This window comes from Bos grunniens, chromosome 28, assembly GCF_055505025.1.
Source record: "Bos grunniens cultivar Pamir isolate PY7600 chromosome 28, Bosgru_T2T1.0, whole genome shotgun sequence".
In the NCBI taxonomy this organism is placed as follows: domain Eukaryota; kingdom Metazoa; phylum Chordata; class Mammalia; order Artiodactyla; family Bovidae; genus Bos; species Bos grunniens.
The window spans coordinates 29664790-29689023 of NC_141192.1; the positions used below are offsets into that span (position 1 = coordinate 29664790).

At 40.3% G+C, this 24234-nt stretch overlaps 1 protein-coding gene and 1 pseudogene across 11 annotated transcripts in view; one reads left to right on the top strand and one right to left on the bottom strand.

The window, feature by feature from the left end:
* The window catches only part of CDK1 (cyclin dependent kinase 1), a 94066-nt gene that overhangs the window by 2286 nt on the left and 67546 nt on the right, over positions 1-24234 (bottom strand). For 9 of the 11 annotated variants that reach the window (XM_086382427.1, XM_086382426.1, XM_086382441.1 and 6 more), the window contains one exon: positions 23935-24119. The exons of the other annotated variants lie outside the window; for them this stretch is intronic. In XM_086382427.1, coding sequence (XP_086238553.1) covers positions 24085-24119 — 35 coding nt within the window. In that variant the 3' untranslated portion in view covers positions 23935-24084. Of the gene's footprint in view, positions 1-23934; positions 24120-24234 lie in introns of those variants that run through there. 11 annotated transcript variants of the gene reach the window in all.
* LOC147343071 (ferritin heavy chain pseudogene) lies at positions 10757-13463 on the top strand (annotated as a pseudogene).

Below are 24234 nucleotides of genomic sequence, written 5' to 3' on the forward strand. Positions count from 1 at the left end.
CAATTATGTAAAGTTTAAAAATTAAATAAAATTTAAAAAAAAAGAAATTAAAATAAAAAATCTAACAGTAGAACTTCCATATGACCCTGCAATCCCACTCCTGGGCAAATATCTACAAACATGTTCCGAAAGGATACATGCACCCCAGTGTTCACTGCAACACTGTTTACGATAGCCAAGACATGGAAGTAACCTAAATGCCCCTTGTCCATCTACAGAGGAATGGATAAAGAAGATGTGGTACACATATACAATGGAATGTTATTTGGCCATTAAAAAGAGTGAAATAATGCCACTTACAGCAACGTGGATAAGCCTAGAGACTGTCATACTGGGTGAAGTAAGACTGAGAAGGAGAAATATTGCATGACATCCCTTCTTTGAGGAAATCTAAAAAGACATGATAAAAATGAACTTACTCACAAAACAGAAAGAGACTCACAGACTTAGAGACCGAACTTATGATTACCAGGGTGGGTGGTTGGGGGAGGATGGAGAGAAAGGATAAGGAATTTAGGATGGACATGTACACAAAGGGCCTACTAAAGGGTGTGTGAAACTCTGCTCAGTGTTACGTGGCAGCATTGCTGGGAGTAGCGTGTGGGGGAGAACGAATACAGGCATATGTATGGCTGAGTCCTTTTGGCACTGTTCACCTGAAACTATCGTAATACTGTTTGTTAACAGCTATACATGAATACAAAATAAAAAGTTAATAAATAAAGAAATCCTGTCTCCACCTTTTGCCTGGGCCTGGTCTCTCAACTGATGGAATAGCAATTGGGCTGCAAGGTGGCTACTTTTCCAAGTTCTGACACCGGGATCCCACTGCTCAATTTAACATTAACCATAATATTGATGTGATGTCATTGCACAATATGATTTTTATGTCTTTGTGGACTTCTTATTTTTTTTACTCTTCCTCTTGCTGAGAGCCATGTGCAGCTCCATGTATCATGGAGTCAGGTTTTTACTATCCTGAACGTGAAAGGTCACAATTTTGGCAAGAGGTGGATAAGCAAAACCCCATGTGTGTCTATAAAACTAAACAGTAATTCCAAAGTATCTCTTAGCATGAGCCTGGGATGTTTCCCAGGTTTTAAAATATATAATTTAAAATTCATGATCCTTTTGAGAAAAAATGCAGGAAAGTCAAATAAATCTTCTCTTTTATATACACATACCTCAGGGAAAACAGAATTTTATGTAAATAACTGCAGGTGGTGATGTAACAGTATTACAATAGCCCCTATAAATTCTGGAGTTTTTCAGCTGTGCTCTGAGCAAAAGCTCTGAGTCTCTGCAAATTCTGTTCCTTCTCCCTGGAGTACCCTTTTGCTTCCTCACTACTTATACCTAATTCACCTGAAAATTTTCTAATTTTCTTTTAGTTACAAGGGAGACAACCCTTTGTCTGGGAAGAGGTCTTTCTGTAATCTCTCTAAGACTGGTTAGTTGCCCCTCCATTGTGCTCTCTCAGCTACCTGAGTCTTTATGAAATGACTTAAATAATCTTCACCACACTATTTAAAGTTCTTTGCCCTTGACTTCATAGGCACAGTAATGGTTGAAAAATAATCCTTGGTTTGTAATGCATTATCATTGCTGGTTTGTACTTAACCCTGTTTTATCATCATGTTCTAATTTATTTTATTTTTGACCACACTGCATAGCATGTGCGGAGAAGGCGATGGCACCCCACTCCAGTACTCTTGCCTGGAAAATCCCATGGATGGAGGAGCCTGGTGGGCTGCAGTCCATGGGGTCGTGAAGAGTTGGACACGACTGAGTGACTTCACTTTCACTTTTCAGTTTCATGCATTGGAGAAGGAAATGGCAACCCACTCCAGTGTTCTTGCCTGGAGAATCCCAGGGACAGGGGAGCCTGGTGGGCTGTTGTCTATGGGGTCTCACAGAGTCGGACACGACTGAAGCAACTTAGCAGCAACAGCAGCATAGCGTATGAGATCTTAGCTCTTGGACCAGGGATCTAGCTCATGCCCCCTGTAGTGGAAGCCCAGAGTCTCAATACTGGACCACCAGGGAAGTCCAACATGTGTTTTGTTTTTTCTCTTTACTTATTTATAACCATACCACCTAGTATAAATATAATGGAAGATACATATGTAGCTTTAAATTTTCTAGTAGCTCTATTTTAAAAAGCATAAAGTAACAACTGAAATTAATTTTAATAATAAATTCGTTTAACCTAATACAGCCAAAAGATTATCACTCCAACAAATAATCAATGCAAACATTACTAATGAGATATTTACATTTGTTTTTTTTCCCACATGAAGCCTTCAAAACTTGGTTTGTATTTTACATTTAGAGCATATATTAATTGTTTCTAGTCATATTTCAGATGATCAGTAGTTATACATGGCCAGTGGCTACCATATTAGACAGCACAGATTTATAATATAGCCAAATTCCACACACACATGACCAAAAACAAGAACTAAAATATTGCCAATAACTTATGTCTACCTATAGATGCTTCCCTCATCCTGCTTTTTGTGAGCTGCTCAGTTGGCCCAGCTAGAGGTTAAGATCATGGAGGACAGAATATGTATTAATATATTATATAGATGTTTATGTTTCATGGTCTTCTCAAAATGTGATCTCTAGACACAGAATTCCCAAGACACTTTCAGTTCAGTTCAAAGTGTTTTTATAATAATATTAAGATGTCATTTGTCTTTTTCATAGGCTGACATTTGCACAAATCATGAAAGCAATGGTGTGTAAAACTGCTGGCACCTTAGCATAAATCAACATAGTAGCCGCATATAGTATAGTATTACTATACCACACTGGTAGTCCTTGTAATCATCAATGCCATGCACTGTTGGCTTTTTTTACAAAAAGAGAAGTTTCACTTTAAAAGTCCTTAAGCATTAAAATGCATTTAATTTCATTAAATCTTGACCCTTTAATGACCATCTTTTTAATGTTTTGTGTAAGTGGTGATGTGCATAAAGCACTTCTGCTGCACATCAGCGTTCAAGTGCTGTCCCAAAAAAGCATTTGTGCAATTGTCTGAGCTGTGAACTGAGCTAGTGGCTTTTTTTCATGTAACACCATTTTGACTAGAAATAACAACTGACAAACCATGGCCATTCAGAACTGAGACTTCAATGGACACTTTTGTCAAAATAAACAAAGTAAACCTGTCATTTCAGAGAAAACAACTTGCAATGTTTATTGCCAATAATTAAAATTTGAGCTTTCAAATGAAGACTCAAATTTTGGAAAATTTGTATCTACCACTGTGAACTTCACAGCTTCTCAATATCTAAACACTTTTCAGAAGAAGTTAGGGGGGATATTAACAAATGTGAAAATTTTTTTGGTTGTTATATAAAGAAGTAGCAACATTAGGAAGACAGGTATAGCTCAGGGTGCCAATATTTTCCAAATGACCAGCATATAATGTTAACAAAATCATGCATGGGTAACAGATCCAATCAAAGTACAATATAAACCAGAATTTTAACCTAACAGAGAACAAAATGTTCACTGATATGGTTTCAAGTTTCATACTGCAAATGCCTTTAAGAAATTATACTCATTGAGTTTTAGTATAGTATCAAAGATTATCCAAAATCAACTGAAAAGGCTACTAAGATACTCCTTCCTTTCCCAACTGTGTATATATGTTTTTCTTCTTCTTCATATACTTTAAGCAAAAAACATCCTGTAAAAAATTGAATCCATTGTGCAAGGAGATATGAAAATTCAGCTGCTCTCTATTAAGCCAGACATTAAAGAGGTTTGCAAAAATGTATAAGAGTGACACTCTATTTATTTTTATGCTTGGGAAAATATAGTTATTTTCATAAAATACATATTATTCATGTTTCCATGTAATGGGTTCATTATTATTATTTTAAAATGATAAGTCAATATTTTTAAATTTCTGTTTTAATTTCTACTACAGTAAGTATTGATAGACATAATGAAAATAAACAAAAGCTCTTTGAGACTCTCAATAAATTTTAAGAGTATAAACTATTTCTGAGATGAGACCAGCAGGTTAAGAATAATGAGCCTAGCACATTTCCTATTATATTATACTAAACTATATTTTGCTTACATATTCTTTTTCACTTAGATATTATACTTCTATATTATACGTGTTAATATATATTTTATAGTTTTCACACTATGTTTACTATTATCTTAAGTTATCGAAGTTAACACCGCCAGTGATGGGACAAATCAACATCACGTGCTTTCCATGTAATGTACTGAGAAAGACACAACATCATTTCTGTGGTATTCTTAACAAAAATGCACATCCTGAATCTAATCATAAAGTAACATCAGACAGACCCAAGCATTGACATTCTACCAAATATTTTACTTGTATTTTTTTAAAATATGTCAATATAAAAACACAAAGCTAACAACAACAAAGCAAAACCAAGAAATGGTTTCGGTTAAAACTAACCTAAAGAGGTATGACAACAGAATACCATCTAAATCTGCTGGTAATATTAATGGCAATTGGAAAAATCTGAACAAAGTCTGTAGATAAGAAAATAATAGTCAAAGTTAATTTCTTGATCTAGCTCATTGCACAGCGATTATGTCAGAGAATGTTCTTGTTTTTAGGAAATACACAGTTAAAGGGGGAAAGGTATCATTTCTGTTATTGACTCAGATGGTTCAGAGAACAATATGAGAGGGTGAAGAGAAAAGAGCAAACGTGGTAAAACAATATTTGGAATTTGGGAAAAGGAAGTTCAGAAATTCCTTGCCTATTTTTGTCATCTAATGGCTCAGATGGTAAAGAATCTGCCTGCAATGTATAAGACCCTGGTTCGATCCCTGGGTCAGGAAGATCCCCTGGAGAAGAAACTGGTAACGCACTCCAGTATTCTTGCCTGGAGAATCCCATGGACAGAGGAGCCTGGCGGACTATATATAGTCCATGGGGGTGTAAAGAGTCAGACACAACTGAGCAACTAACACACACATGGTTGTCGTTCAGTCACTCAGTCGTGTCTGACTCTGCAAGCCCATGGACTATAGCATGCCAGACTTCCCTGTCCTTCATCATCTCCAGCAGCTTGCTCAAACTCAAGTCCATTGAGTGGGTGATACCATCCAACCACCCTCTCTCAGTTGTCCCTTTCTCCTCCTGCCTTCAATCTTTCCCAGCATCAGGGTCTTTTCCAATGAGTTCTTCACATCAGATGGCCAAAGTATTAGAGCTTCAGCATGCTTCCAATAAATATTCAGGACTGATTTCCTTAGGATTGACTGGTTTGACCTCCTTGTTGTCCAAGGGACTCTCAAGAGTCTTCTCCAACACCACAGTTCAAAAGCATCAATTCTTTGGTGCTAGACTGGAAGAAACACAAGCTGGAATCAAGATTGCTGGGAGAAATATCAATAACCTCAGATATACAGATGACATCACCCTTATGGCAGAAAGTGAAGAGGAACTAAAAAGTCTCTTGATGAAAGTGAAAGTGGAGAGTGAAAAAGTGGGCTTAAAGCTCAACATTCAGAAAACGAAGATCATGGCATCGGGTCCCATCACTTCATGGGAAATAGATGGGGAAACAGTGGAAACAGTGTCAGACTTTATTTTTTGGGGCTCCAAAATCACTGCAGATGGTGACTGCAGCCACGAAATTAAAAGACGCTTACTCCGTGGAAGGAAAGTTATGTCCAACCTAGATAGCATATTGAAAAGCAGAAACATTACTTTGCCAACAAAGGTCTGTCTAGTCAAGGCTATGGTTTTTCCTGTGGTCATGTATGGATGTGAGAGTTGGACTGTGAAAAAGGCTGAGCGCCGAAGAATTGATGCTTTTGAACTGTGGTGTTGGAGAAGACTCTTGAGAGTCCCTTGGACTGCAAGGAGATCCAACCAGTCCATTCTGAAGGAGATCAGCCCTGGGATTTCTTTGGAGGGAATGATGCTGAAGCTGAAACTCCAGTACTTTGGCCACCTCATGCGAAGAGTTGACTCATTGGAAAAGACTCTGATGCTGGGAGGGATTGAGGGCAGGAGGAGAAGGGGACGACAGAGGATGAGATGGCTGGATGGCATCACTGACTCGATGGACTTGAGTCTGAGTGAACTCCAGGAGTTTGTGATGGACAGGGAGGCCTGGCGTGCTGCGATTCATGGGGTCGCAAAGAGTCAGACACGACTGAGCAACTGAACTGAACTGAACTGAACAGCCTTCTTTATGGTCCAGCTTTAGTTCAACTTTTCTGTTAGTCCAAAATTATGTCAAAACAAGGAGTTAAACAGAAAAGGTTTACTCAACAAATACACGAGTGGATCATTTTCTAGATGCTCCACTTTCTTTAGTTTCTGGATTTAGATGTAAGAAGGATTATATGAAGGAAAATCTTACAGATACAGAGAACAGACTTGCAGTAGCTATAGGGGGTGGGAGTTAGGGGAAGGAGGGATTGGGAGTTTGGGATTAGCAGATGCAAACTAGTATATATGGGATGGATAAACAACAAGGTCATACTGTATAGCACAGGAAACTATATTCAATATCCTGTGATAAACTGTAATGTAAATAATATGAAAATGAATATATATATATATAACTGAGTCATTTTGCTATTCAGCAGAAATTAAAACATTGCAAATCGAATATATTCCATAAAAACTTTTTAAAAAACAACAAAAATCAAAAAGCCTCTTAATGATTATTATATCCTTAATTTGCTTTAACAATGTGTGCTAAAAGTACCTCCCAAATTTACCTCCTTTTGTCATTTTTTCTTAAAAGGGCCTTTGGATCCCAGAAATTGAGGTTTTCATTACATGAACTGCAAATCATTTTTCTCCTACTTTGATGTGGAGGGAAAGAGGATCGTTTGCCAGCCTTTAACACAAAATGAAGAGTAAAGAGTAATTAGAAAATTACTCTTGAAATAAACTAGAAAGGCGATTGAGTCCCATGTTAGCTTCGGCCATCAGGAGTTCGTACAGCTGGGAGGGAACTTAATCCTCAGCGGCTCTGGACAGCAGGGCCAGTGGGTGGGACGAGGGAATCCGTGAATCTTCGTTCCACTCCTCTGGTCTGAAAGTGCATCTCTTGTGGCTTGACTGCTCTTAGGGTGAAAAAGGAGTCTAGGCCGTCTAGGATTGGCTGAAACGTGTGTGGTTAAGAGTCTAGCCCAACGGATAATTAGAAGCAGATTCTGGAAATGAGCAGAGGATTTTTTTCTTTTTAAAACAACACACCCTCCGTCTTTTCTTAATTCAATTCTGCACAGGTTGCCTCGCCGGACTCCCTCTAGTGGCCCCGAGGAGGATAGTCACGGCAGGAGGAGCCTTTGTGTTTCCGACCGTGGCTTCCCTGTTCAGACAAGAGTCATGAGACTTGGTTTCTTGTTTTAAGAGGAAGAGCCTTATAAATTAGTTAATTCAACCTTAGTTGAGGATGTTAAATCTAGAGAGGTTAAAGAAATGTCCTGAGGGCACAGCAAATTAAAGGGGTAACCCAGGACAGGAACAGCAGACTGACTGCTGTCCCTAGCCTTTCCCAGGACAATTTGAAGAGGAGCCCCACTGGCTTCCCACATGCACGGAGAATCTCCAAAGCCATACTTAGAAGAAAATACAGAGCCCTTATCTCCTTATCATTTAGGGCCTGCAGAGTCCTGCACACCTTGCCCAACTTGTTTTCTGCCCTTCTCCCAGGTTGCATGGGCTCCCACCAATGGCTTTAGTGTAGAGCCAGCAGAACCCTGACATTAGATTGTTCATCCATGTATCTGTTCATAATCTGTGTTCCAAGGTAGAATGTAACCTCTACAAAGGCTGCTTTTTCTTTCTTGCTGTTTCCCCAACACCAGTCACAGGATACGTATATTAGATTCCGATGACTGACCTAACAAATCACCACAAACTTGGTAGCCTAAGGCAATAGAAAATTATTCGTTTACCTTTCTGGAGGCCAGAAGTCTAAAATCAATTTCACTGAGCCAAAGTCAAGGTTTTGGCAAAGGCCACACTCCCTTCCAGGGGTTGTATGGGACAATCAGCTCTTTTTCTTACAGTCTCTGGTGGCTGGTGGCAGGTCTTAGCTTGCGACTCTATCATCCAATCTTCAAGGCCATCTTTAAGTTTCTCTCTATCCTTCTCATAAGAATACTTGTGATGACATTCAGGACCCACCCAGTCCCTTCGCAAGGCAGGAAATTGAGGTTCCTGGAGACTTAAGTGATGGCCCTGGTCAGACAAATAGGAGTCGCAGACGGGTTTGAACCAGGCAGTCTGACCCCAGGGCCCCTCCACCACCCTGTCCAGGAGTCTGAGGGCACCTTGTGCTTTTATAGTTCCTGCTTTACAGTTAAGCCCAATCAACTATCCTAAGTCCTATTCTAGACTGCAGTGATACCAGGAGATCTAGGGTCGGTCCTTATTCTCCAGGATATATCCATTTATGCGGAAAGAAAAGGCATTAAGTCAGAGTGGCTACCCTTGTGTGGCAAAGTGACTAAAAGAGCTTTAGAGGGCTTTGAGAGGGCTTTAGAGGCACTTTGAGAGGGCTTCTGGGAACCTGTAATGTCGTTTCTTGCCCTGGTGCTGGCTACAATAGCGTGTGAAACTGTTTGGAAAAGTTGATCACTGTACACTTGTAACTTACGCACTTTTGTCAGTGTGTGCTATATTTTGAAAAAGACCAAATGAGGGCATAAAGTCAGGGCTCTAGGAAATGTCAAGAGAGGCCATAGGCAGTCTCTCCCACAGCGCTGGATATCTAGGCCATTTCTTAGCCTTCTCACTAACTACCTGACTAATAAAGGGCTGTGAGGTAGGAGGTAAGGAAGTGAGGATTTTTCAGGGTCTTTCCTATCAAAATTCCCAAGGTCAGCCCACCTCAAATTCAGTTTGGCTGTAAAGCAGAAATGAACAGACATTTTTAAATAACATTTAAAATGTTGCCAATAAGGATTAACTCCTCTCCCCAAAGAAATCTGTTAATATTAGGACATAAACTTTGACAATCCTAGGCTAAACAAATTTTGATCCCTTTTTGACTGCAGGACTTATCAGAGCCTTTAATATATTAACATGAAATGTAAGACTATCCCTGGGTCAGGAAGATACCCTAGAGTAGGCAATGGCAACCCACTCCAGTATTCTTGCCTGGAAAACTCCATGGACACAAGGGCCTGGCGGGCTACAGTCCATGGTGTCACAAAGAGTAGGATACGACCGAGTGACTGAGTACACATGCACATGCAATGTTCAGTCTCTCAGTCGTGTCCATCTCTTTGTGACACCATGGACTGCAGCACGCCAGGCCTCCCTGTCCATCACCAACTCCTGGAGCTTGCTCAAACTCATGTCCATCAAGTCAGTGATGCCATCCAACCATCTCATCCTCTGTCAATCCCTTCTCCTCCCACCTTCAATCTTTCCCAGCATCAGGGTATTTTCCAGTGAGTCAGTTCTTCATATCAGGTGGCCAAAATATTGGAGTTTCAGCTTCAGCATCAGTCCTTCCAATGACTATTCAGGACTGATTTCCTTTAGGATGGACTGGTTGGATCTCCTTGCAATCCAAGGGACTCTACAATGCCACAGTTCAAAAGCATCAATTCTTTGTTACTCAGCTTTCTTTATATGTGAGAGTCCAACTCTCACATCCATACATTACTACTGGAAAAACCATAGCTTTGACTAGACATACCTTTGTTGGCAAAGTAATGTCTCTGCCTTTTAATATGCTGTCTAGGTTGGTCATATCTTTTCTTCCAAGGAGCAAGCGTCTTTTAATTTCATGGCTACAGTCACCACCTGCAGTGATTTTGGAGCCCAAGAAAATAAAGTCTGTCACTGTTTCCATTGTTTTCCCATCTATTTGCCATGAAGTGATGGGACCGGAGCCATGATCTCAGTTTTTTGAATATTGAGTTTTAAGCCAACATTTCACTCTCCTCTTTCACGTTCATCAAGAGGATCTTTAGTCCCCTCTTGTGCACATGCAAGAGGGAGATGTATTTTGCTTTTTTCACAGACTTATTTTACTATGGAATACTTTATTCGTATTCTTAACATTTTCATGATTAATGTTCTAAGGGACAAATTTTGGGAAGTTCTATTGTAGAATCCTAATTCATAGATCCAGTTCACCCAAAGATTGTGCAGACTGATGTTTCAAAGTATTCCCTGAGGCCTGTCTAGGTTACTCTCACTGTCCCTCCACAAGCCAAAAGTGTTGCTTCAAGTGACCAAATAAAATATCCCATAACCTAAATGTCTGGATAAATGATGGGGGGCAGAAGACAGCTGGAGGGCAGAGAAGGATTGGAGTGCAAAGAGAAAGAATTACAATGACTTGAGCTCCAGATTATCCTGAAGAGTCATAAGAGTGTTTTGAACAAAATGATTATTTACTGGGAAGATGCAGGGTGTTCTCTCATTAAAAACAAACAAAAAGAGTGGACTCTGGACTCAAGGACAAGATGGAACTGGAAACCTACTGGAAACCTGGATGCCACCAAGGCTTCCTCTCTCTCAGTGGTCCTCAGGATCCCCTTCATCATCCTCTCTCTCTCTGTAGACTTCTGATTTTGCTTCCTGGCTGGCAAGATGGAAAATATGGTGACCAACATTTCCAGAGTTTGTCTGTCATTGTCCAGTCATTAGGAAAGAGAGTCAACTGACTTAATCCCAAATTCCTAAGAAAGGGATATTGGTCAGGCTGCTAGCACTGGTGAGAACACTGGGTGGGTCACAGAACACGCCAGTCACACCATGACTGTGGGGTATCGGGTACAGTGTGGATGCCCATATACAGATGGGGAGCTGGGCAGACCACCTAAAAGATGGCTGTTCAAATACAAGATGTGTTCTGTGTACAGCTGGTTTTTAAAAGCACTTTCTCGCTTTCTATAAATAAATAAACAGGATTTTTTTTTAATATAATTTTCCGCTCTTCAGAATCATGATCCAAAGCAGTGGCTCTTCTCCGCTGACCTGTAGATGTATCCTATGGAGGGGATGCTACAGTCTGTGCTAGCCATTTCTGAAAATCATTTCACCCAAGAAACATGAGAGATTGCATTTGTTTTAAATGATTTGTTTCTTTCCTCTAAAATCTGAGTCCATGGAGGGAAATTTGGTTAATTAACAATATTTGTTTTGAGAAACTGGTTATTTAAAGCTTCACTGGGCAGAATTTCAGTTGTTTTAGACTATTACATCCTCCATATTTAATGCCATCGTTTCGAAAATGGATTGACTTCAGAAGTACTTTTCTCTTGCTTTGGAGATTTTGCACATTGGCCCAAATGGGTTTTATTTTCCATTTTAATTTATACAGTATAAATAAAATGTTGGACTTCTTTGGAGTTAACAGTTTCACTGTGCAGATGTTTCTTGAAAGCCTTTTCAATTCATGTGTTGGTTTAAAAAAAAATTTTTTTTATTAGCCTGGCAGGCAGCCAGAAAAAAAGAAAATTCCATTTTGCATAGAACTGTAAGATTTTCTTCCTTGTTCTTTTCCCACCCCCAGCCAGCTACAGGATTATGAGGATTAAAGATGCCATAGTGACATCTTGTGGTCAACTGCCAGAGACACAGCAAAAAGCGGTGGGATGACAGAAGTGATCTAGTTCATTCTCCCACAAGTATTTCTTGATTAATGTTGTTTGCTTTTTATTTACTAGTTGGCTGAAATCACTCTAGAGTTCCAGGTTGTTTTGCTCTATGGGAACTACTCAAATTTACCCCATAGAAAGGATAAACATGCTGTGTTCTGGAAAGGAAAAGGACATAACTCTTGCTTTGCCTTTTTGTTGGACTCTCTCATGCAAACAGTATTACACAAGCTACTCAGTAATAACTCTGAAAAATACTCAAATCTTTTCCCAAAAAAGAGACGAGAAACAGTGATTCTAAATGAGCTCTCATTCTTTCTAATTCTAAGCTTTCAGCAACTAACAGATTGTTCATTTAGCTTGTTTAGTATTTAGATGAAATGTATAAATAATAACCCTCCAAACTTTATTTCTCCACCCAAACTAGTGTCAATGGAGATTAAAAACCTGCTTGCATAATTCTTGACTTTTAAAAAATAAATATAGCAAATAATATACAATAAAAAAATTATTACTGGAAGCTTTGTAAAATATACCAAAAAAGATATGATATAGTGTTAAAAAAGCAAAACACCAAGTTATATATCAGCTGTGATCCTATATGCACATCAGTGTGACAATCTGTAGAGTGTAGCAGTCTACACAAGTAAGGATGCAAATGTCAGTATCAAGGTCTATGTGGAGAAGGGTGTAGACACAGAAATAAGCCCAGAAAGAACACATATACTAATAAGCATTTCCTGTTTCATGATACTATTGTTGTTGTTGTTTAGTCGCTAAGTTGTGTCCAAATCTTTGAGGCCGTATGGAACTGCAGCAAGACAGGCTTCTCTGTCCTCCACTATCTCCTGGCGTTTGTTCAAATTTATGTCCATTGAGTTCACATACTGCTGAAGCCTAGCTTGTAGGATTTTGAGCATTATCTTGCTACCATGTAAAATGAGTGCAATTGTATAATAGTTTGAACGTTCTTTGACATTGCCCTTCTTTGGGATTGGAACAAAAACTGGCTTTTTCCAGTTCTGTCTGAAAAAAAATAATAATTACCAAATTTCCTCCAAAGCAGAAATTAAAGCATGTTATAAAACTATAGTGATAGGCTTCGCGGAGAGTCGCCAGGTTGTTGCTTCAACAGTGCTTGAACCCAAGCGGCTGCTCATCCCCCGCCCCTGCCGGCCACTCAGAGCCAGCCCTCCTCACCGCCTGACAGGGCCCTCCCACCGCCCACGGTCCCTGCGGCCACTCCAGCAACGCGCAGCGCCGCAGGCCACCGCCGCCTCTTCTCAGCCACCCGCCCTGACAACCGCATCCCCCTTGCAGGTGCGCTAGAACTACCACCAGCACTTGGAGGCCTCCATCAGCTGCCAGATCAACCTGGAGCTCTACACCTCCTGTGTCTGCCTGCCCATGTCATACTATTTTGACCACGATGATGTGGCTTTGAAGAACTTTGCCAAATACTTTCTTCACCAATCTCATGAGGAGAGGGAACATACTGAGAAACCGATGAAGCTGCAGAACCAACGAGGTGGCCGAATCTTCCTTCAGGATATCAAGAAACCAGACCGCCATGACTGGGAGAATGGGCTGAATGCAACGGAATGTGCGCTGTGCTTGGAAAGAAGTGTGAATCAGTCACTACTGGAACTGCACAAACTGGCCACTGAAAAAAATGACCCTCAGCTGTGTAATTTCACTGAGACTCATTACCTGAATGAGCAGGTAGAAGCCACAAAGAATTGGGTAACCACATAATCACATTGTGCAAGATGTGGGCCCCTGGGTCTGGCATAGCAGAGTACCTCTTTGACAAGCACACCCTTGGACACATGAGAGCTAAGCCTCAGGCTGCCTTCCCATAGCCACAGGGGTGACATTCCTGGGCACCAAGGCAGTGCATGCATATTTGGGTTACCTTCACCTTTTCTATAAGTTGTACCAAAACATCTACTTAAGTTCTTTCTTTAGTACCATTCCTTCAAATAAAGTAATTTGGTACCCCCAAAAATAAATAAATAAAAAATAAAACTATAGTGATTAAAAATATATAGTGCTGATACATGAACAGATTGAGAGACCAATGAAAAAGAATAGAAAGTCCAGAAGAGACCTAAGAATACATGGGAATTTAGTATGTGATAAATTTAGTATATCTTAAAGAACAATATCGCAAATCCACAGAGAAAAGGTAGGTTACTCAATTAAAGACTTTAGGCTAGCTGGATGGCCATCTAAAAAGAAAGTTGGATCCCATACCGCACACTTTACACCCAGAAAAATTCAAAGAGGTACAAAAATTTAAATATAAAAAAGAATAGTGTATTATAAGTGACATAAGAAACCATGAGAGAACTATTCAATAATCTCAGAGTGCAGAATACCTTTGCATTTATGCACACATGAAACACAGAAGCCATAACATTGTGCAGAAAAAGAAAAAAATCAAAGACAAACGACAAAACTGGAAGGAAGAAATATTTGTAATAGATAGCATGCTCATTTTTCTAAATATATAATGAATTTCTAAAAATCAATAAGGAGCAAACCAATGACCCAATTGAAAAATAGGCAGTGATGTGCAGCAACATGGATGGGCCTAGAGATTATCATACTAAGTGAAATAAGTCAGAAAGACAAATATCTTATGATATCACTTATATGTGGAATTTTTTTAAGTGATACATTCATTTTTTTAAGTGAACTGGTTTACAAAACAAAAATGTACTCACAGACCTAGAAAACCAACTTATGGTTACCAAAGGGGAAAGGTGGCGAGGGATAAATTAGGAGTTCGTGATTAACAGATACACAATACTATATATAAAATAGAGAAGCAACCAGGACCTAATGTATAGCAGAGAGAACTATATTCAATATCTGGTTATAACTTATAATGAAAAAGAATCTGAAAAAGAATGTGTATATATATACATATGTATAACTGAATCACTTCACTGTACACCAGAAACTAACACAACATTGTAAATCAACTGTACTTTAATAAAATTAATTTTAAAAATAGACAAATGATATGAACCAACTCTTCCCAGCAAAGAAAACCCAAGTAAGTCTTAAAACATGTGACATGGAATTCAACATCACTCACAACTGGAGAGATGTACTTTACTATCTGATAGATGTAGCTATCAGAAAATGCCATTTTGCATCTAGCCCATTGGCAGAAATCAAACTTTGATAGGAGACTGTATTGGTGGGGGTGTGGGGATAAAGGCCTTCTCCTACATCACTGGTGGAAGTGGAAATTAGAACAATCCTTGTGAAGGACAGTCTGTGAATGAACATATCCTTTGATATAGCTATTCCACTCCCAGGAATTTATAGAACAAAAGATGCTTCCATATGCAAAATGACTTATGTACATGGTCATTCACTGCAGCAATGTTTAAACAAAAAGTTTAAACAGCAATGTTTCAGCAAAATGCTGAAAACATCATCAGAATATCGGTTAAGGAAATTATAATACATCCACATAAAAGAATACTGTGCAGCTCTACAAGAAGAAAAGGGTGACATTCTTTATGGATGGATGCAGATCATCTCAAAGATATATTGTTAAGGTGAATGTCAGGGCTTAAAAATGTATAGATTGTGCTATCGTTTATCTTACAAATCAAAAAAGAAATACACTGAATACACATATCTGCTGATGCTTACAAAATCTGTCACTTGAAGAAATCCTAACAATGTTTAACTAAAAATCCAGAAGGAATGACCTCTGAATGTCCAGACTCACTCAACATGCTGAGACCTTGGTTATGCTCAGGGCTATACACTCTTCACTGGAAGGTCAGGGAAGACTAACGGCAGAGATGTGAAGAGAACCCTCAGGGAGGCCTGAGAGCTCCCTGAAGGTGTCCTCCCCAAAATGGGATTGTTTCAAACCATGTGAATTCTCATTTTTTTCTTAATCAATTGATATAAATCTGACATTCTCATCAACAACATATCTACATTTGTTTTAAGATAACAATGATTTCTTTTCCCCCAAGGAAGGTGCACTGTATCGGGCTGAGGGCTCAGACACCCAGATACATAGTGGCCTTCACTCACCTTTGGCAGCAAGAGAGATTTACCTAGGATCATACTCACATCTTTAACTATCCAACTTGTATGCTTGGTCTTTCCTCCAGAATTCCAAATAACAACAAAAATAACAGATTTGTTGCACACTTGGCATTCTACTTAAATGCTCACAGTGATCCTAGAATGTGAAGATGATTAATATCCTCAGTTTAAAAATGCAAAAGCTGAGGCTCGGAGGGTTAAATGGCTTGTCCAGCATCACACAAGCTAAAAAGTAGAAAGGCTAACATTCTGCCACAAGTGAATCAGACACCAGCATTATTTCTCTTTCTCTATATCAAGCACTTTCCAATTTTCTCTGCACTCTTCTTCAACACCCTCTTTATTTGGTTCTCTTTCTAGTGCGCCTCCTTGATTTATTAAACATTATAATTTCCTCTGGTTTCAGAGTCTACAAATTCTAGTGATTCTCAATCCTAGCTGCACATTGGACTCTCTTGAAGGGATTTTAAAATACACCCATGACCAGAGAATTCCTGGCGGTCCAGTGGTTAGGATTCAGCACGTTCACTGCTGTGGCCAAGGTTCGATTCCTGGCTGGGGAACTAAGATCCTGCAAGCCACCCAGTGAGATACATACATACATACATATATATATATATATTTATATGTGTGTGTGTGTATATACACACACATATCTCCATACCTATGACCAGAACTCACCCCTAGATAGTTTGTTTTCATTTGTCTGGGATGAGATCTAGGAAACAGTGTTTTCAACCACTTATCTCCACTCCTAGTGTCTAGTAGACATTCACTAAATATTTGTAATCTGAATGAATGAATGGATGATGAAAGAATAAAATAAAATTAAAAAATAATTTAAAAAAAGAATAAATGAATGAATGAATGAACTCTTGAGAGTCCCTTGGACTGAAAGGAGATCAAACAAGTCAGTCCTAAAGGAATTGAATATTCATTGGAAAGACTGCTGCTGAAGCTGAAGCTCCAATACTTTGGCCACCTGACACAAAGAGCTGACTCACTGGAAAAGACCCTGATGCTGGGAAAGACTGAATGCAAAAGAAGAAGCGGGTGGCGGAGGAGGAGATGGTTAGATAGCATCACCAACTTAATGAACATAAATTTGAGCAAACTCCAGGAGATAGTGGAGGACAGAGAAGCCTGGCATGTGGCAGTCCATGGGGTCGCAAAGAAGTGGACACAATTTAGCGACTGAACAACAAGATGCCAAAATTGTTTTTGACGATAAAGCAAGAGCAGTTTTGAAAGCCCTAGGCTAGGTGGTAAATACAGAATTGTTTTTCCGTCTCCTTCTGGGATGCTGGGATAGAAGGAAGCTGCATCCCTGTAACCCACTCCATTTCCACACAAAGGAAAACTATAAATAGGAGCTCTGAATCACATGAGGGTTATGTAATACAAAGTTCACAGAGCAGGCTGCCTTTATCACTCAGGCTTAAGTTGCACTGAAATGGAAACTCAGCTGATGCCCTATGTATTAGTTTCTCCAAATGATGAAAGTCTGCGACATTTGTCCAGACCATCTATTTCCATCGCCCAGGTTTGAGGCTAGTCGCCAGGACCCTTCTTGCCAAAGAATTCCTTCTGTCTTTCCAGATAACAAGTAGGCAATTTCAGCAGAATTATTTTTATTTGCAAAGATAAGGCCAGAATTTCCCCTGGTCAGATGAAAAGGCCATGAACATTAGCTCTTCAGACACTTGGGAACACTAGATCACAGCCTCCAGTGAGGAGGTAGATATAACACACTTCTGATTATGGTTCCAGAGAGGTCACCCCTGCTTGTTTCTGTAGAGATTTACTGATCATCTGAAATCCTTTGGTGAAACTCAAATCCACTGTGCACCATTTAGAAGGGGTTTGCCATCCTCTATGAAACAACAGGGTTACCAGCCTGCGTAGGGAAAGGATTCCACTACCTCTGAACACACATTTGACTCTCACTGGCTGATACGGGGGACTTTGGAATAAATGTTTCCATGAGTCAAAACGCAAGTATTCAGTGGCAGAGATGGGTACCCACATTCTCCTTTTCTTTTTTAATGCCCAACTAGCCCTTATTTCCCAGCCTGGCTTGCAGTTAGCCTGGCCATGTGACAGTGTCCTCGCTGATGGAATGTGAGAACTGAGGTGTACTACGTTCAGACCTCTCCAGGCACTTTGCTCTGATTTTATCTGCCTTCTGGACAGTTGGTATGGAGATGCCTCCTAGGCAACTCTGGAAGCCATGGGTTGAAGATGCTAGAGCATCACCAGTCTGGGAATTGATAAGCTCAGAATTCTTGTGTGAAATTAGGTGAGGATGTTTGCAAGGGTCACCTGGCTTATCTTTACAAGGATGGGCAATTTTTCCAAATTTCATCTCAAAACACAGACACTCTATTACAAGCCAAGGCCTGAACTGGAGGAAACGGATACTTCAAGTAAAATTCACACTATATTATGGATGGGTCTCTGAAACAGTTGATCAAAATTGAAATCTTTATCAAACTGTAAGTCAAGAAGATAAAAAAGAGTCTTTTAAGACCTTTCTGTAATTCAAATCATAATCCACATTCCCGACCTAAGTACTTTTTAAAATATCACAGACTAGTAATTCTTTTAATAAAACACAATTTATATTTTTCAGAAGCTGTAATGACTTCCATGATATCACTGAAGTGAGAGCATAGGAAGAATGGGGAAAGAAGAAAATACTAATTGAACACTTAGATGAAAATGAAAAATAAGCCTCAGCCTAGACATTGACTATGGTACAGCCGAAAGGATTCCTGGGCAGAAAGCAGGCAGAGTGTTCAATGCACAGACAGTGAGTAAATAAGCAGAACTTGTTGGTGAAGTTGGTAGAATGCTCTGGAATTCTATTCCAGAGACAGAATGATCATGATAGATGATGCTTGCTTAACATCTATTGTCAAATGTAGATGTCTGGCAACAGAAGAGAGGGGAACTCTGTCCCCAGTCGATGCCCTTCCAACCCATATCAGGGGCAAGGAGTGAAGGGGGTTGATAAAGCTTGGTGCTTATTTGGGAAAATAAGTGAAAAGTCACTCTGGAGAAGAGCTCCAACATCAAATAAACATAAAAAGAATTCTTCAAGTATGAGGGGGGGAAGTAAACTCTTAAAACTTAAGATCTTGGCAGGAAGGAAAGACTGATTGAGCTAAGAAGAAATCTATCCTTCCTTTGTCTGCATTAGAGAGATTTGGCACAGACTAAAGGACCTTACTCAAATTTTACCACTCGCCCTAGAAACCTTGTATGAAGTCTCTCCTCAGCCATCAGGACAAATCTGAATGCAATGACTTTAAAAAGCTTCCCAAATGAGCCTTTCAGCAGTTTTATATACTGTTGAGAAAGGAGAGGGAGAGTAGCTATATGGCTAGAGAACAAAGAAAACCAAATTCTTGACTGCCCACTCCATAGATAAAACACTATCAAGCACATGTATAGCTATGAATTAAAGTATATATGTGCACTACTGCATATGATACTATGCGGCTTCCCAGGTGGCTCAGACGGTAAAGCATCTGCCTGCAGTGCGGGAGACCAGGGTTCGATCCCTGGGTTGGGAAGATCCCCTGGAGAAGGAAACGGCAACCCACTCCAATACTCTTGCCTGGAAAATTCCATGGACTGAGAGGCTCCTCAGAGCCTGGTAGGCTACAGGCCATGGGGTTGCAAAGAGTAATACTAACATTAATGTTTTCTTCTTGCACTCTATATGGGTTGTCTTATATATGTTGGACACCACCACCTTCTATCTTAATACTTAAAGAGACTTCTTTGTAAGAGTGGCTGTAGTATCAAAAAAAGATGAAAAACAATTCTTGGCTTGGGCTTTAGCTAAGCGATACTTCTACAGAGCTGTCCCTTAGTCGTGTCTAGGTTGAAAGTACAGATTGTGTGTTATCTAATAATGCCTGAGCAACCAGAAGAATCATGTGGAAATGGAGCTCCTTAAGGGTATAACTCGTGTTTTATTTATCTTGCTCTCCACTAGGGCTGGCAGGGTGCCCTAGGACACCAAGGACATGCTGGTTCCTCAGTGATGCTTGTTGAATTCAAACATGAGTGAGTAAATGATTGAACAATCAAATGAATGCATGATAATATTTTTAAGCTACAGGAAAAACACAATATTTAAGTGTAACTCTCACTTGTCAGTGAAAAAATCTCCATTGCTGGAGGAATGCACATTTTCTGCCTGGCCTACAGTCTGATAATCTCACAACCGGAATTTAGCTAAAGTTCTACCCAATTTCTCCACAGGAGCTCTTCTTCAAAGGCCTCTGAGGTCTAGGTAGGTACCACAGAGTCCAGAAGAAGTCCAGTAAAGCAACAGGGAGAAGTGATGGAAACTGGCAAAATGGAGGATGATGCATTGGGCCTGATGAGGGTGACCATTTTTGCCTCCATTAGGCCAGCTGTTGTCTTCTCTGGGTGTCTAAGGGTTTTGTGACTTGTCTCATCAACTACATTGTAAACCTAAAGACGTCTGGGAATATGAGGTGTTCCTCCTTTCTCCTTTCTGTCCCCACCACAGTCTGGTGGGATAAGAACTAGACTTGGAATCCAAACTTGCAAGTCTTCAACTCAATTAGCTAGGCAGCCTTAGATAAGGAACTTAACTCCTGTGACCCTCAGTTTCCTTAGCCAGCCAATAAGAATAGTACTACCTCACTCAACAGGCTGTTCAAAGAGCAGACAAGACTTTTGCCAACTGTAATACTGTACACAAATGTGAGGATTACTATTAATTTTATTATTAGAGAATGAATACTTATTGAAACCCATTGAACTGAATAGAGAGGTGATGCAATTCTATATACTTGGCAAAAAATCAATATCTGCCTCTACTTAACTCCTTTTGAAAACAACATGTATAGAGAATACTAAAAAATATATGTAGAGAAGGCAAGCTAACATATATATCAACACATCACATTATTGTTACTGCACGGTTGGAAATAGTGAACACTTGTAATTTTATGATAAACAAGTATTGGGCTTCCCTGGTGGGAGTCCACCTTGCAATGCAGGGGATGCGGGTTCAAACCCTAGTCTGGGAAGATCCCATATGCCTTGAAGCAACTAAGCCAGACTGCCACAACTACTGAGCCCGCTCTCTAGAGCCCCAAGCCACAACTATTAAGCCCATGCACTGCACTACTGAAGCCCGAGGAACTAGAGGCCATGCTCTGCAACAAGAGAAGCCACCGCAATGAGAAGCCTGCACACCACAACTACAGAGTAGCCCCCACTTGCTGCTACTAGAAAAAGCCCATGCATAGCAACGAAGATCCAGCACAGCCGAAAATAAAATAATTTTTTTAAAAGTATTGATAAATGCTTTCCCACTTTACAGTTTAAAATATATTAATTGTACATGTGCTTTATTGGGACATGCACTGTATCCATTATAAAATGTATCCTAAGCACTATAATTGTTATCACTTGAATATTTCTGTGTAGTAGAATTACTGTTAAATTTTGTTTTCTTCTCTGTGCTCTTCTATATTCTTCAACTTTTCTTTAATAAACACATCACACAACATTTTTTCTGACTCTGAAATATTTAAAAAGAAAAAAATTGCCCAGTTTATTCCTGACTTACTTCTGTCTCAGATTGGTGGGTGACCACAGATGTTCATAAGAATATTTTTAAACTGTGGTAGGAGATTAGGAAAAATTTATCAAAATAACAGAGTTATTCATAGGAAAGATCTAATTAAATAAAATCTGATTTTACAATTCTTTATCTAATGCCTCCTAGATCTGTGGTTTAAAAGAAAAAGCTGTCTGTATATGCTATTTTTGTATAAAAATGGAGACGTATAAGAGCATACATTCACACCTGCTTATTTGTATAAAGAAAACATTAGTGGGGAGAAATGGAGACCGGAGTGAAAGGTGGGAATTTGGATGATGAGAACAAGAAAGAAACAGGACTTTGTGTACTTTTTGTTATATTGTTTGAATTTTTAAAATGTCATACATATATCATTGTAAATCAACTATATTCCAATAAAATTAATTTAAAAAAATAAAATAATAAAAACATAATGTGCAAGTAATAACAAGTCTAATATGCAAATGTTACAAGTGCTCCTGACCTTTGTTCTAGGGAGTCAGGCCTCACACTGGGTCTGGGCTAGAGGCCGCCCTCACCAGTGGAGAGATGGATGTGGACGCTTATGTGGCCAGGGAAGCACGAGGCTGGTCCTGGGCTCACTCTCCTCAGCCTGCTGTGTCGTCCTCCTTAGATTTATCTGCTTCCTCTGGCAGCATGAAACCCTGGCTGCACACTGCCTATGTTCTCTGCTCCAATCCAGGAGGGTTCTTGGTTGCCAGTTGGTCACATTGAGCATAGCCGGTTATGTTTCAGGGGCTCTCTCTGTTCAACAAACTTTATAAACCAGGCTCAGTAAACTGAAAACAACACATGCCGATTATAGTCTTGTGTTCAGTGGAGTCTGAGATACAGTTGGGCGAGAAAAGCCCAGAAGGTGTCCCCTAGTGCAACCAGGCCCACTCCATGCTCCCAGCTAGGATCTGCATCAAATGGAGCCTCAGACGGCCTCTCTTGAGTCCATCCATTTATTCTAATGGGAAATGCTAGCATATGGTTCCTTGATTATCCAACTGCAAGCTGCCTCATGCACATGTTCTGTGGAAGGGATCTGGGTTGCAGAAGTTTGTCAAAACAGGTAGTCTAGGCGCATAAGTTGGCTCACAACTGATTAGCGATGTTCCATGCAGCTCAGGGAAATGTTAAAACTTGGTGAGAACTACCTTAAAATGAGAAACTTCAGCTCACGAGAACATACTACTGAAAAAAAGACAACACAAGGAATGGAAGCAGATATTTACCGCACATATAATCAACAAAGAATTAGTATGTATAACATAAGTAACTCCTATAAATCAAAAAGACCCAACCAATCAATCAATAAACAGGCAGTGTGCTCTGCAGTTCTGCAGATCTGTCTCTTCAACAGTATTTGGATGGCACAGACCCAGAGATACCCCTTGCTCCAACCTCCCACCACCCTCCAACCCTTTTACAGTCGAAACCTTCAGAATGAGCCACTGAGCTATCCCAGGCCACTGGGACAAACACCATTTTTTGAGTTAAACTCCTTAATAATGATCAACCATGAGCTCCCAGATCATCAGAATTATTCCTGAGGTGGAAGCTGTCATCAGCTGCCTGGTCAATATGCATCTGTGGGCTTCTGACACCTACCTCTTTCTGGGTGAGTGTGTGTGTGTGCATGAGTGTCTATTTCCACTGGGAGGATTTGGCTCTGGAGGGTGTGAGCCACATTTTCTGCGAACGGGACCAGGAGAAGCAGGAAGGCTCCAAGTGTCTCTTAAAATGCAAAACCAGTGCTACAGCTGAGCTCCTTCCAGGATGTGCAGAAACCACCTCAAGAATGAGTGAGGTAGGGACTTCCCTGACAGTTCAGTGATTAAGAATCTGCCTTCCAGTGCAGGGGGGATGAGTTCAAGCCCTGGTTTGGGAAACTAAGATCCCACATGCTGCAGGACAACTAAAAAGCCCAGTCTGCAACTACTGAGCCCCCTCACCACAACTAGAGAGACGCCAATGTGCCACAGTGAAAATCCTGCACCCCAGAGCTAAGATCTGATGCAACCCAAAATAAATAAATATTTAGGGAGGGAAAAAAAAAAGAGTGGGGTAAAACCCAGGACGCTACGGAAGCCGCCATTCTCAAGGAGAACCTGAACCAGACCTTTTGGATCTGCATGTGCTGGGTTCTGCCCACACAGACCCCCACCTCTGTGACTTCCAGGAGAGTCGCTTCCTAGATAAGCAGGTGAAACTCATCAAGAAGATGGGCAACCCCCAGATCAACCTCCACAGCCCAGATCAACCTCCACAGGCTGGTGGGCTCCCAGGCTGGGCTGAGTGAGCGTCTCTTGCAAAGGCTCAACTCCAATACAACCAGGAGCCGCTGTAGGCCGGTGGCCTTGGAGGTGCCCCTCTGGTGTCAGGGCTTCTGCTTGAAGCCCCTCTCTGCAGCCACCAGGCAGCTTTTTAACCACCCTGGAATCCTTGCCCAAACCTTGGACCAAATGGAAACAATAAAGCTTTTTGAAGAAAAAATAAATAGGCAAATAATTTTATACCTCTTAGGTAGTTAGAGGTGGTGTTACCAAAACACAAGTCCATGTGCCCGCTGCACACTGAGGCCAAACAATACCAAAACATCAGAGTTTGGAGAAGAGAAAGGTTTATTGAAGGCCATGCAAGGAGACAGGTAGCTCCTGCCTTAAAAACCCCCAAAGTCCCAAAAGCTCTCAACAAAGCTCTATTTTAGGAAAGGTGAGGGAGGGATGTGCTTAGTTGTTGCAAACTTCTTGGTATCAGATCCTTTGTTTCTGAGGTCTGGTCACAGGTCCTCCACCAAGAAAAAAAAAAAAAAAAAATGTTATTCTCTGTTCTGAGAAGAAAGGGCAAGGTCCCAAGGCTCAACTTTCACCCTGTGAGGTCCAGGTCCTGGCTAAGAGGAAGCA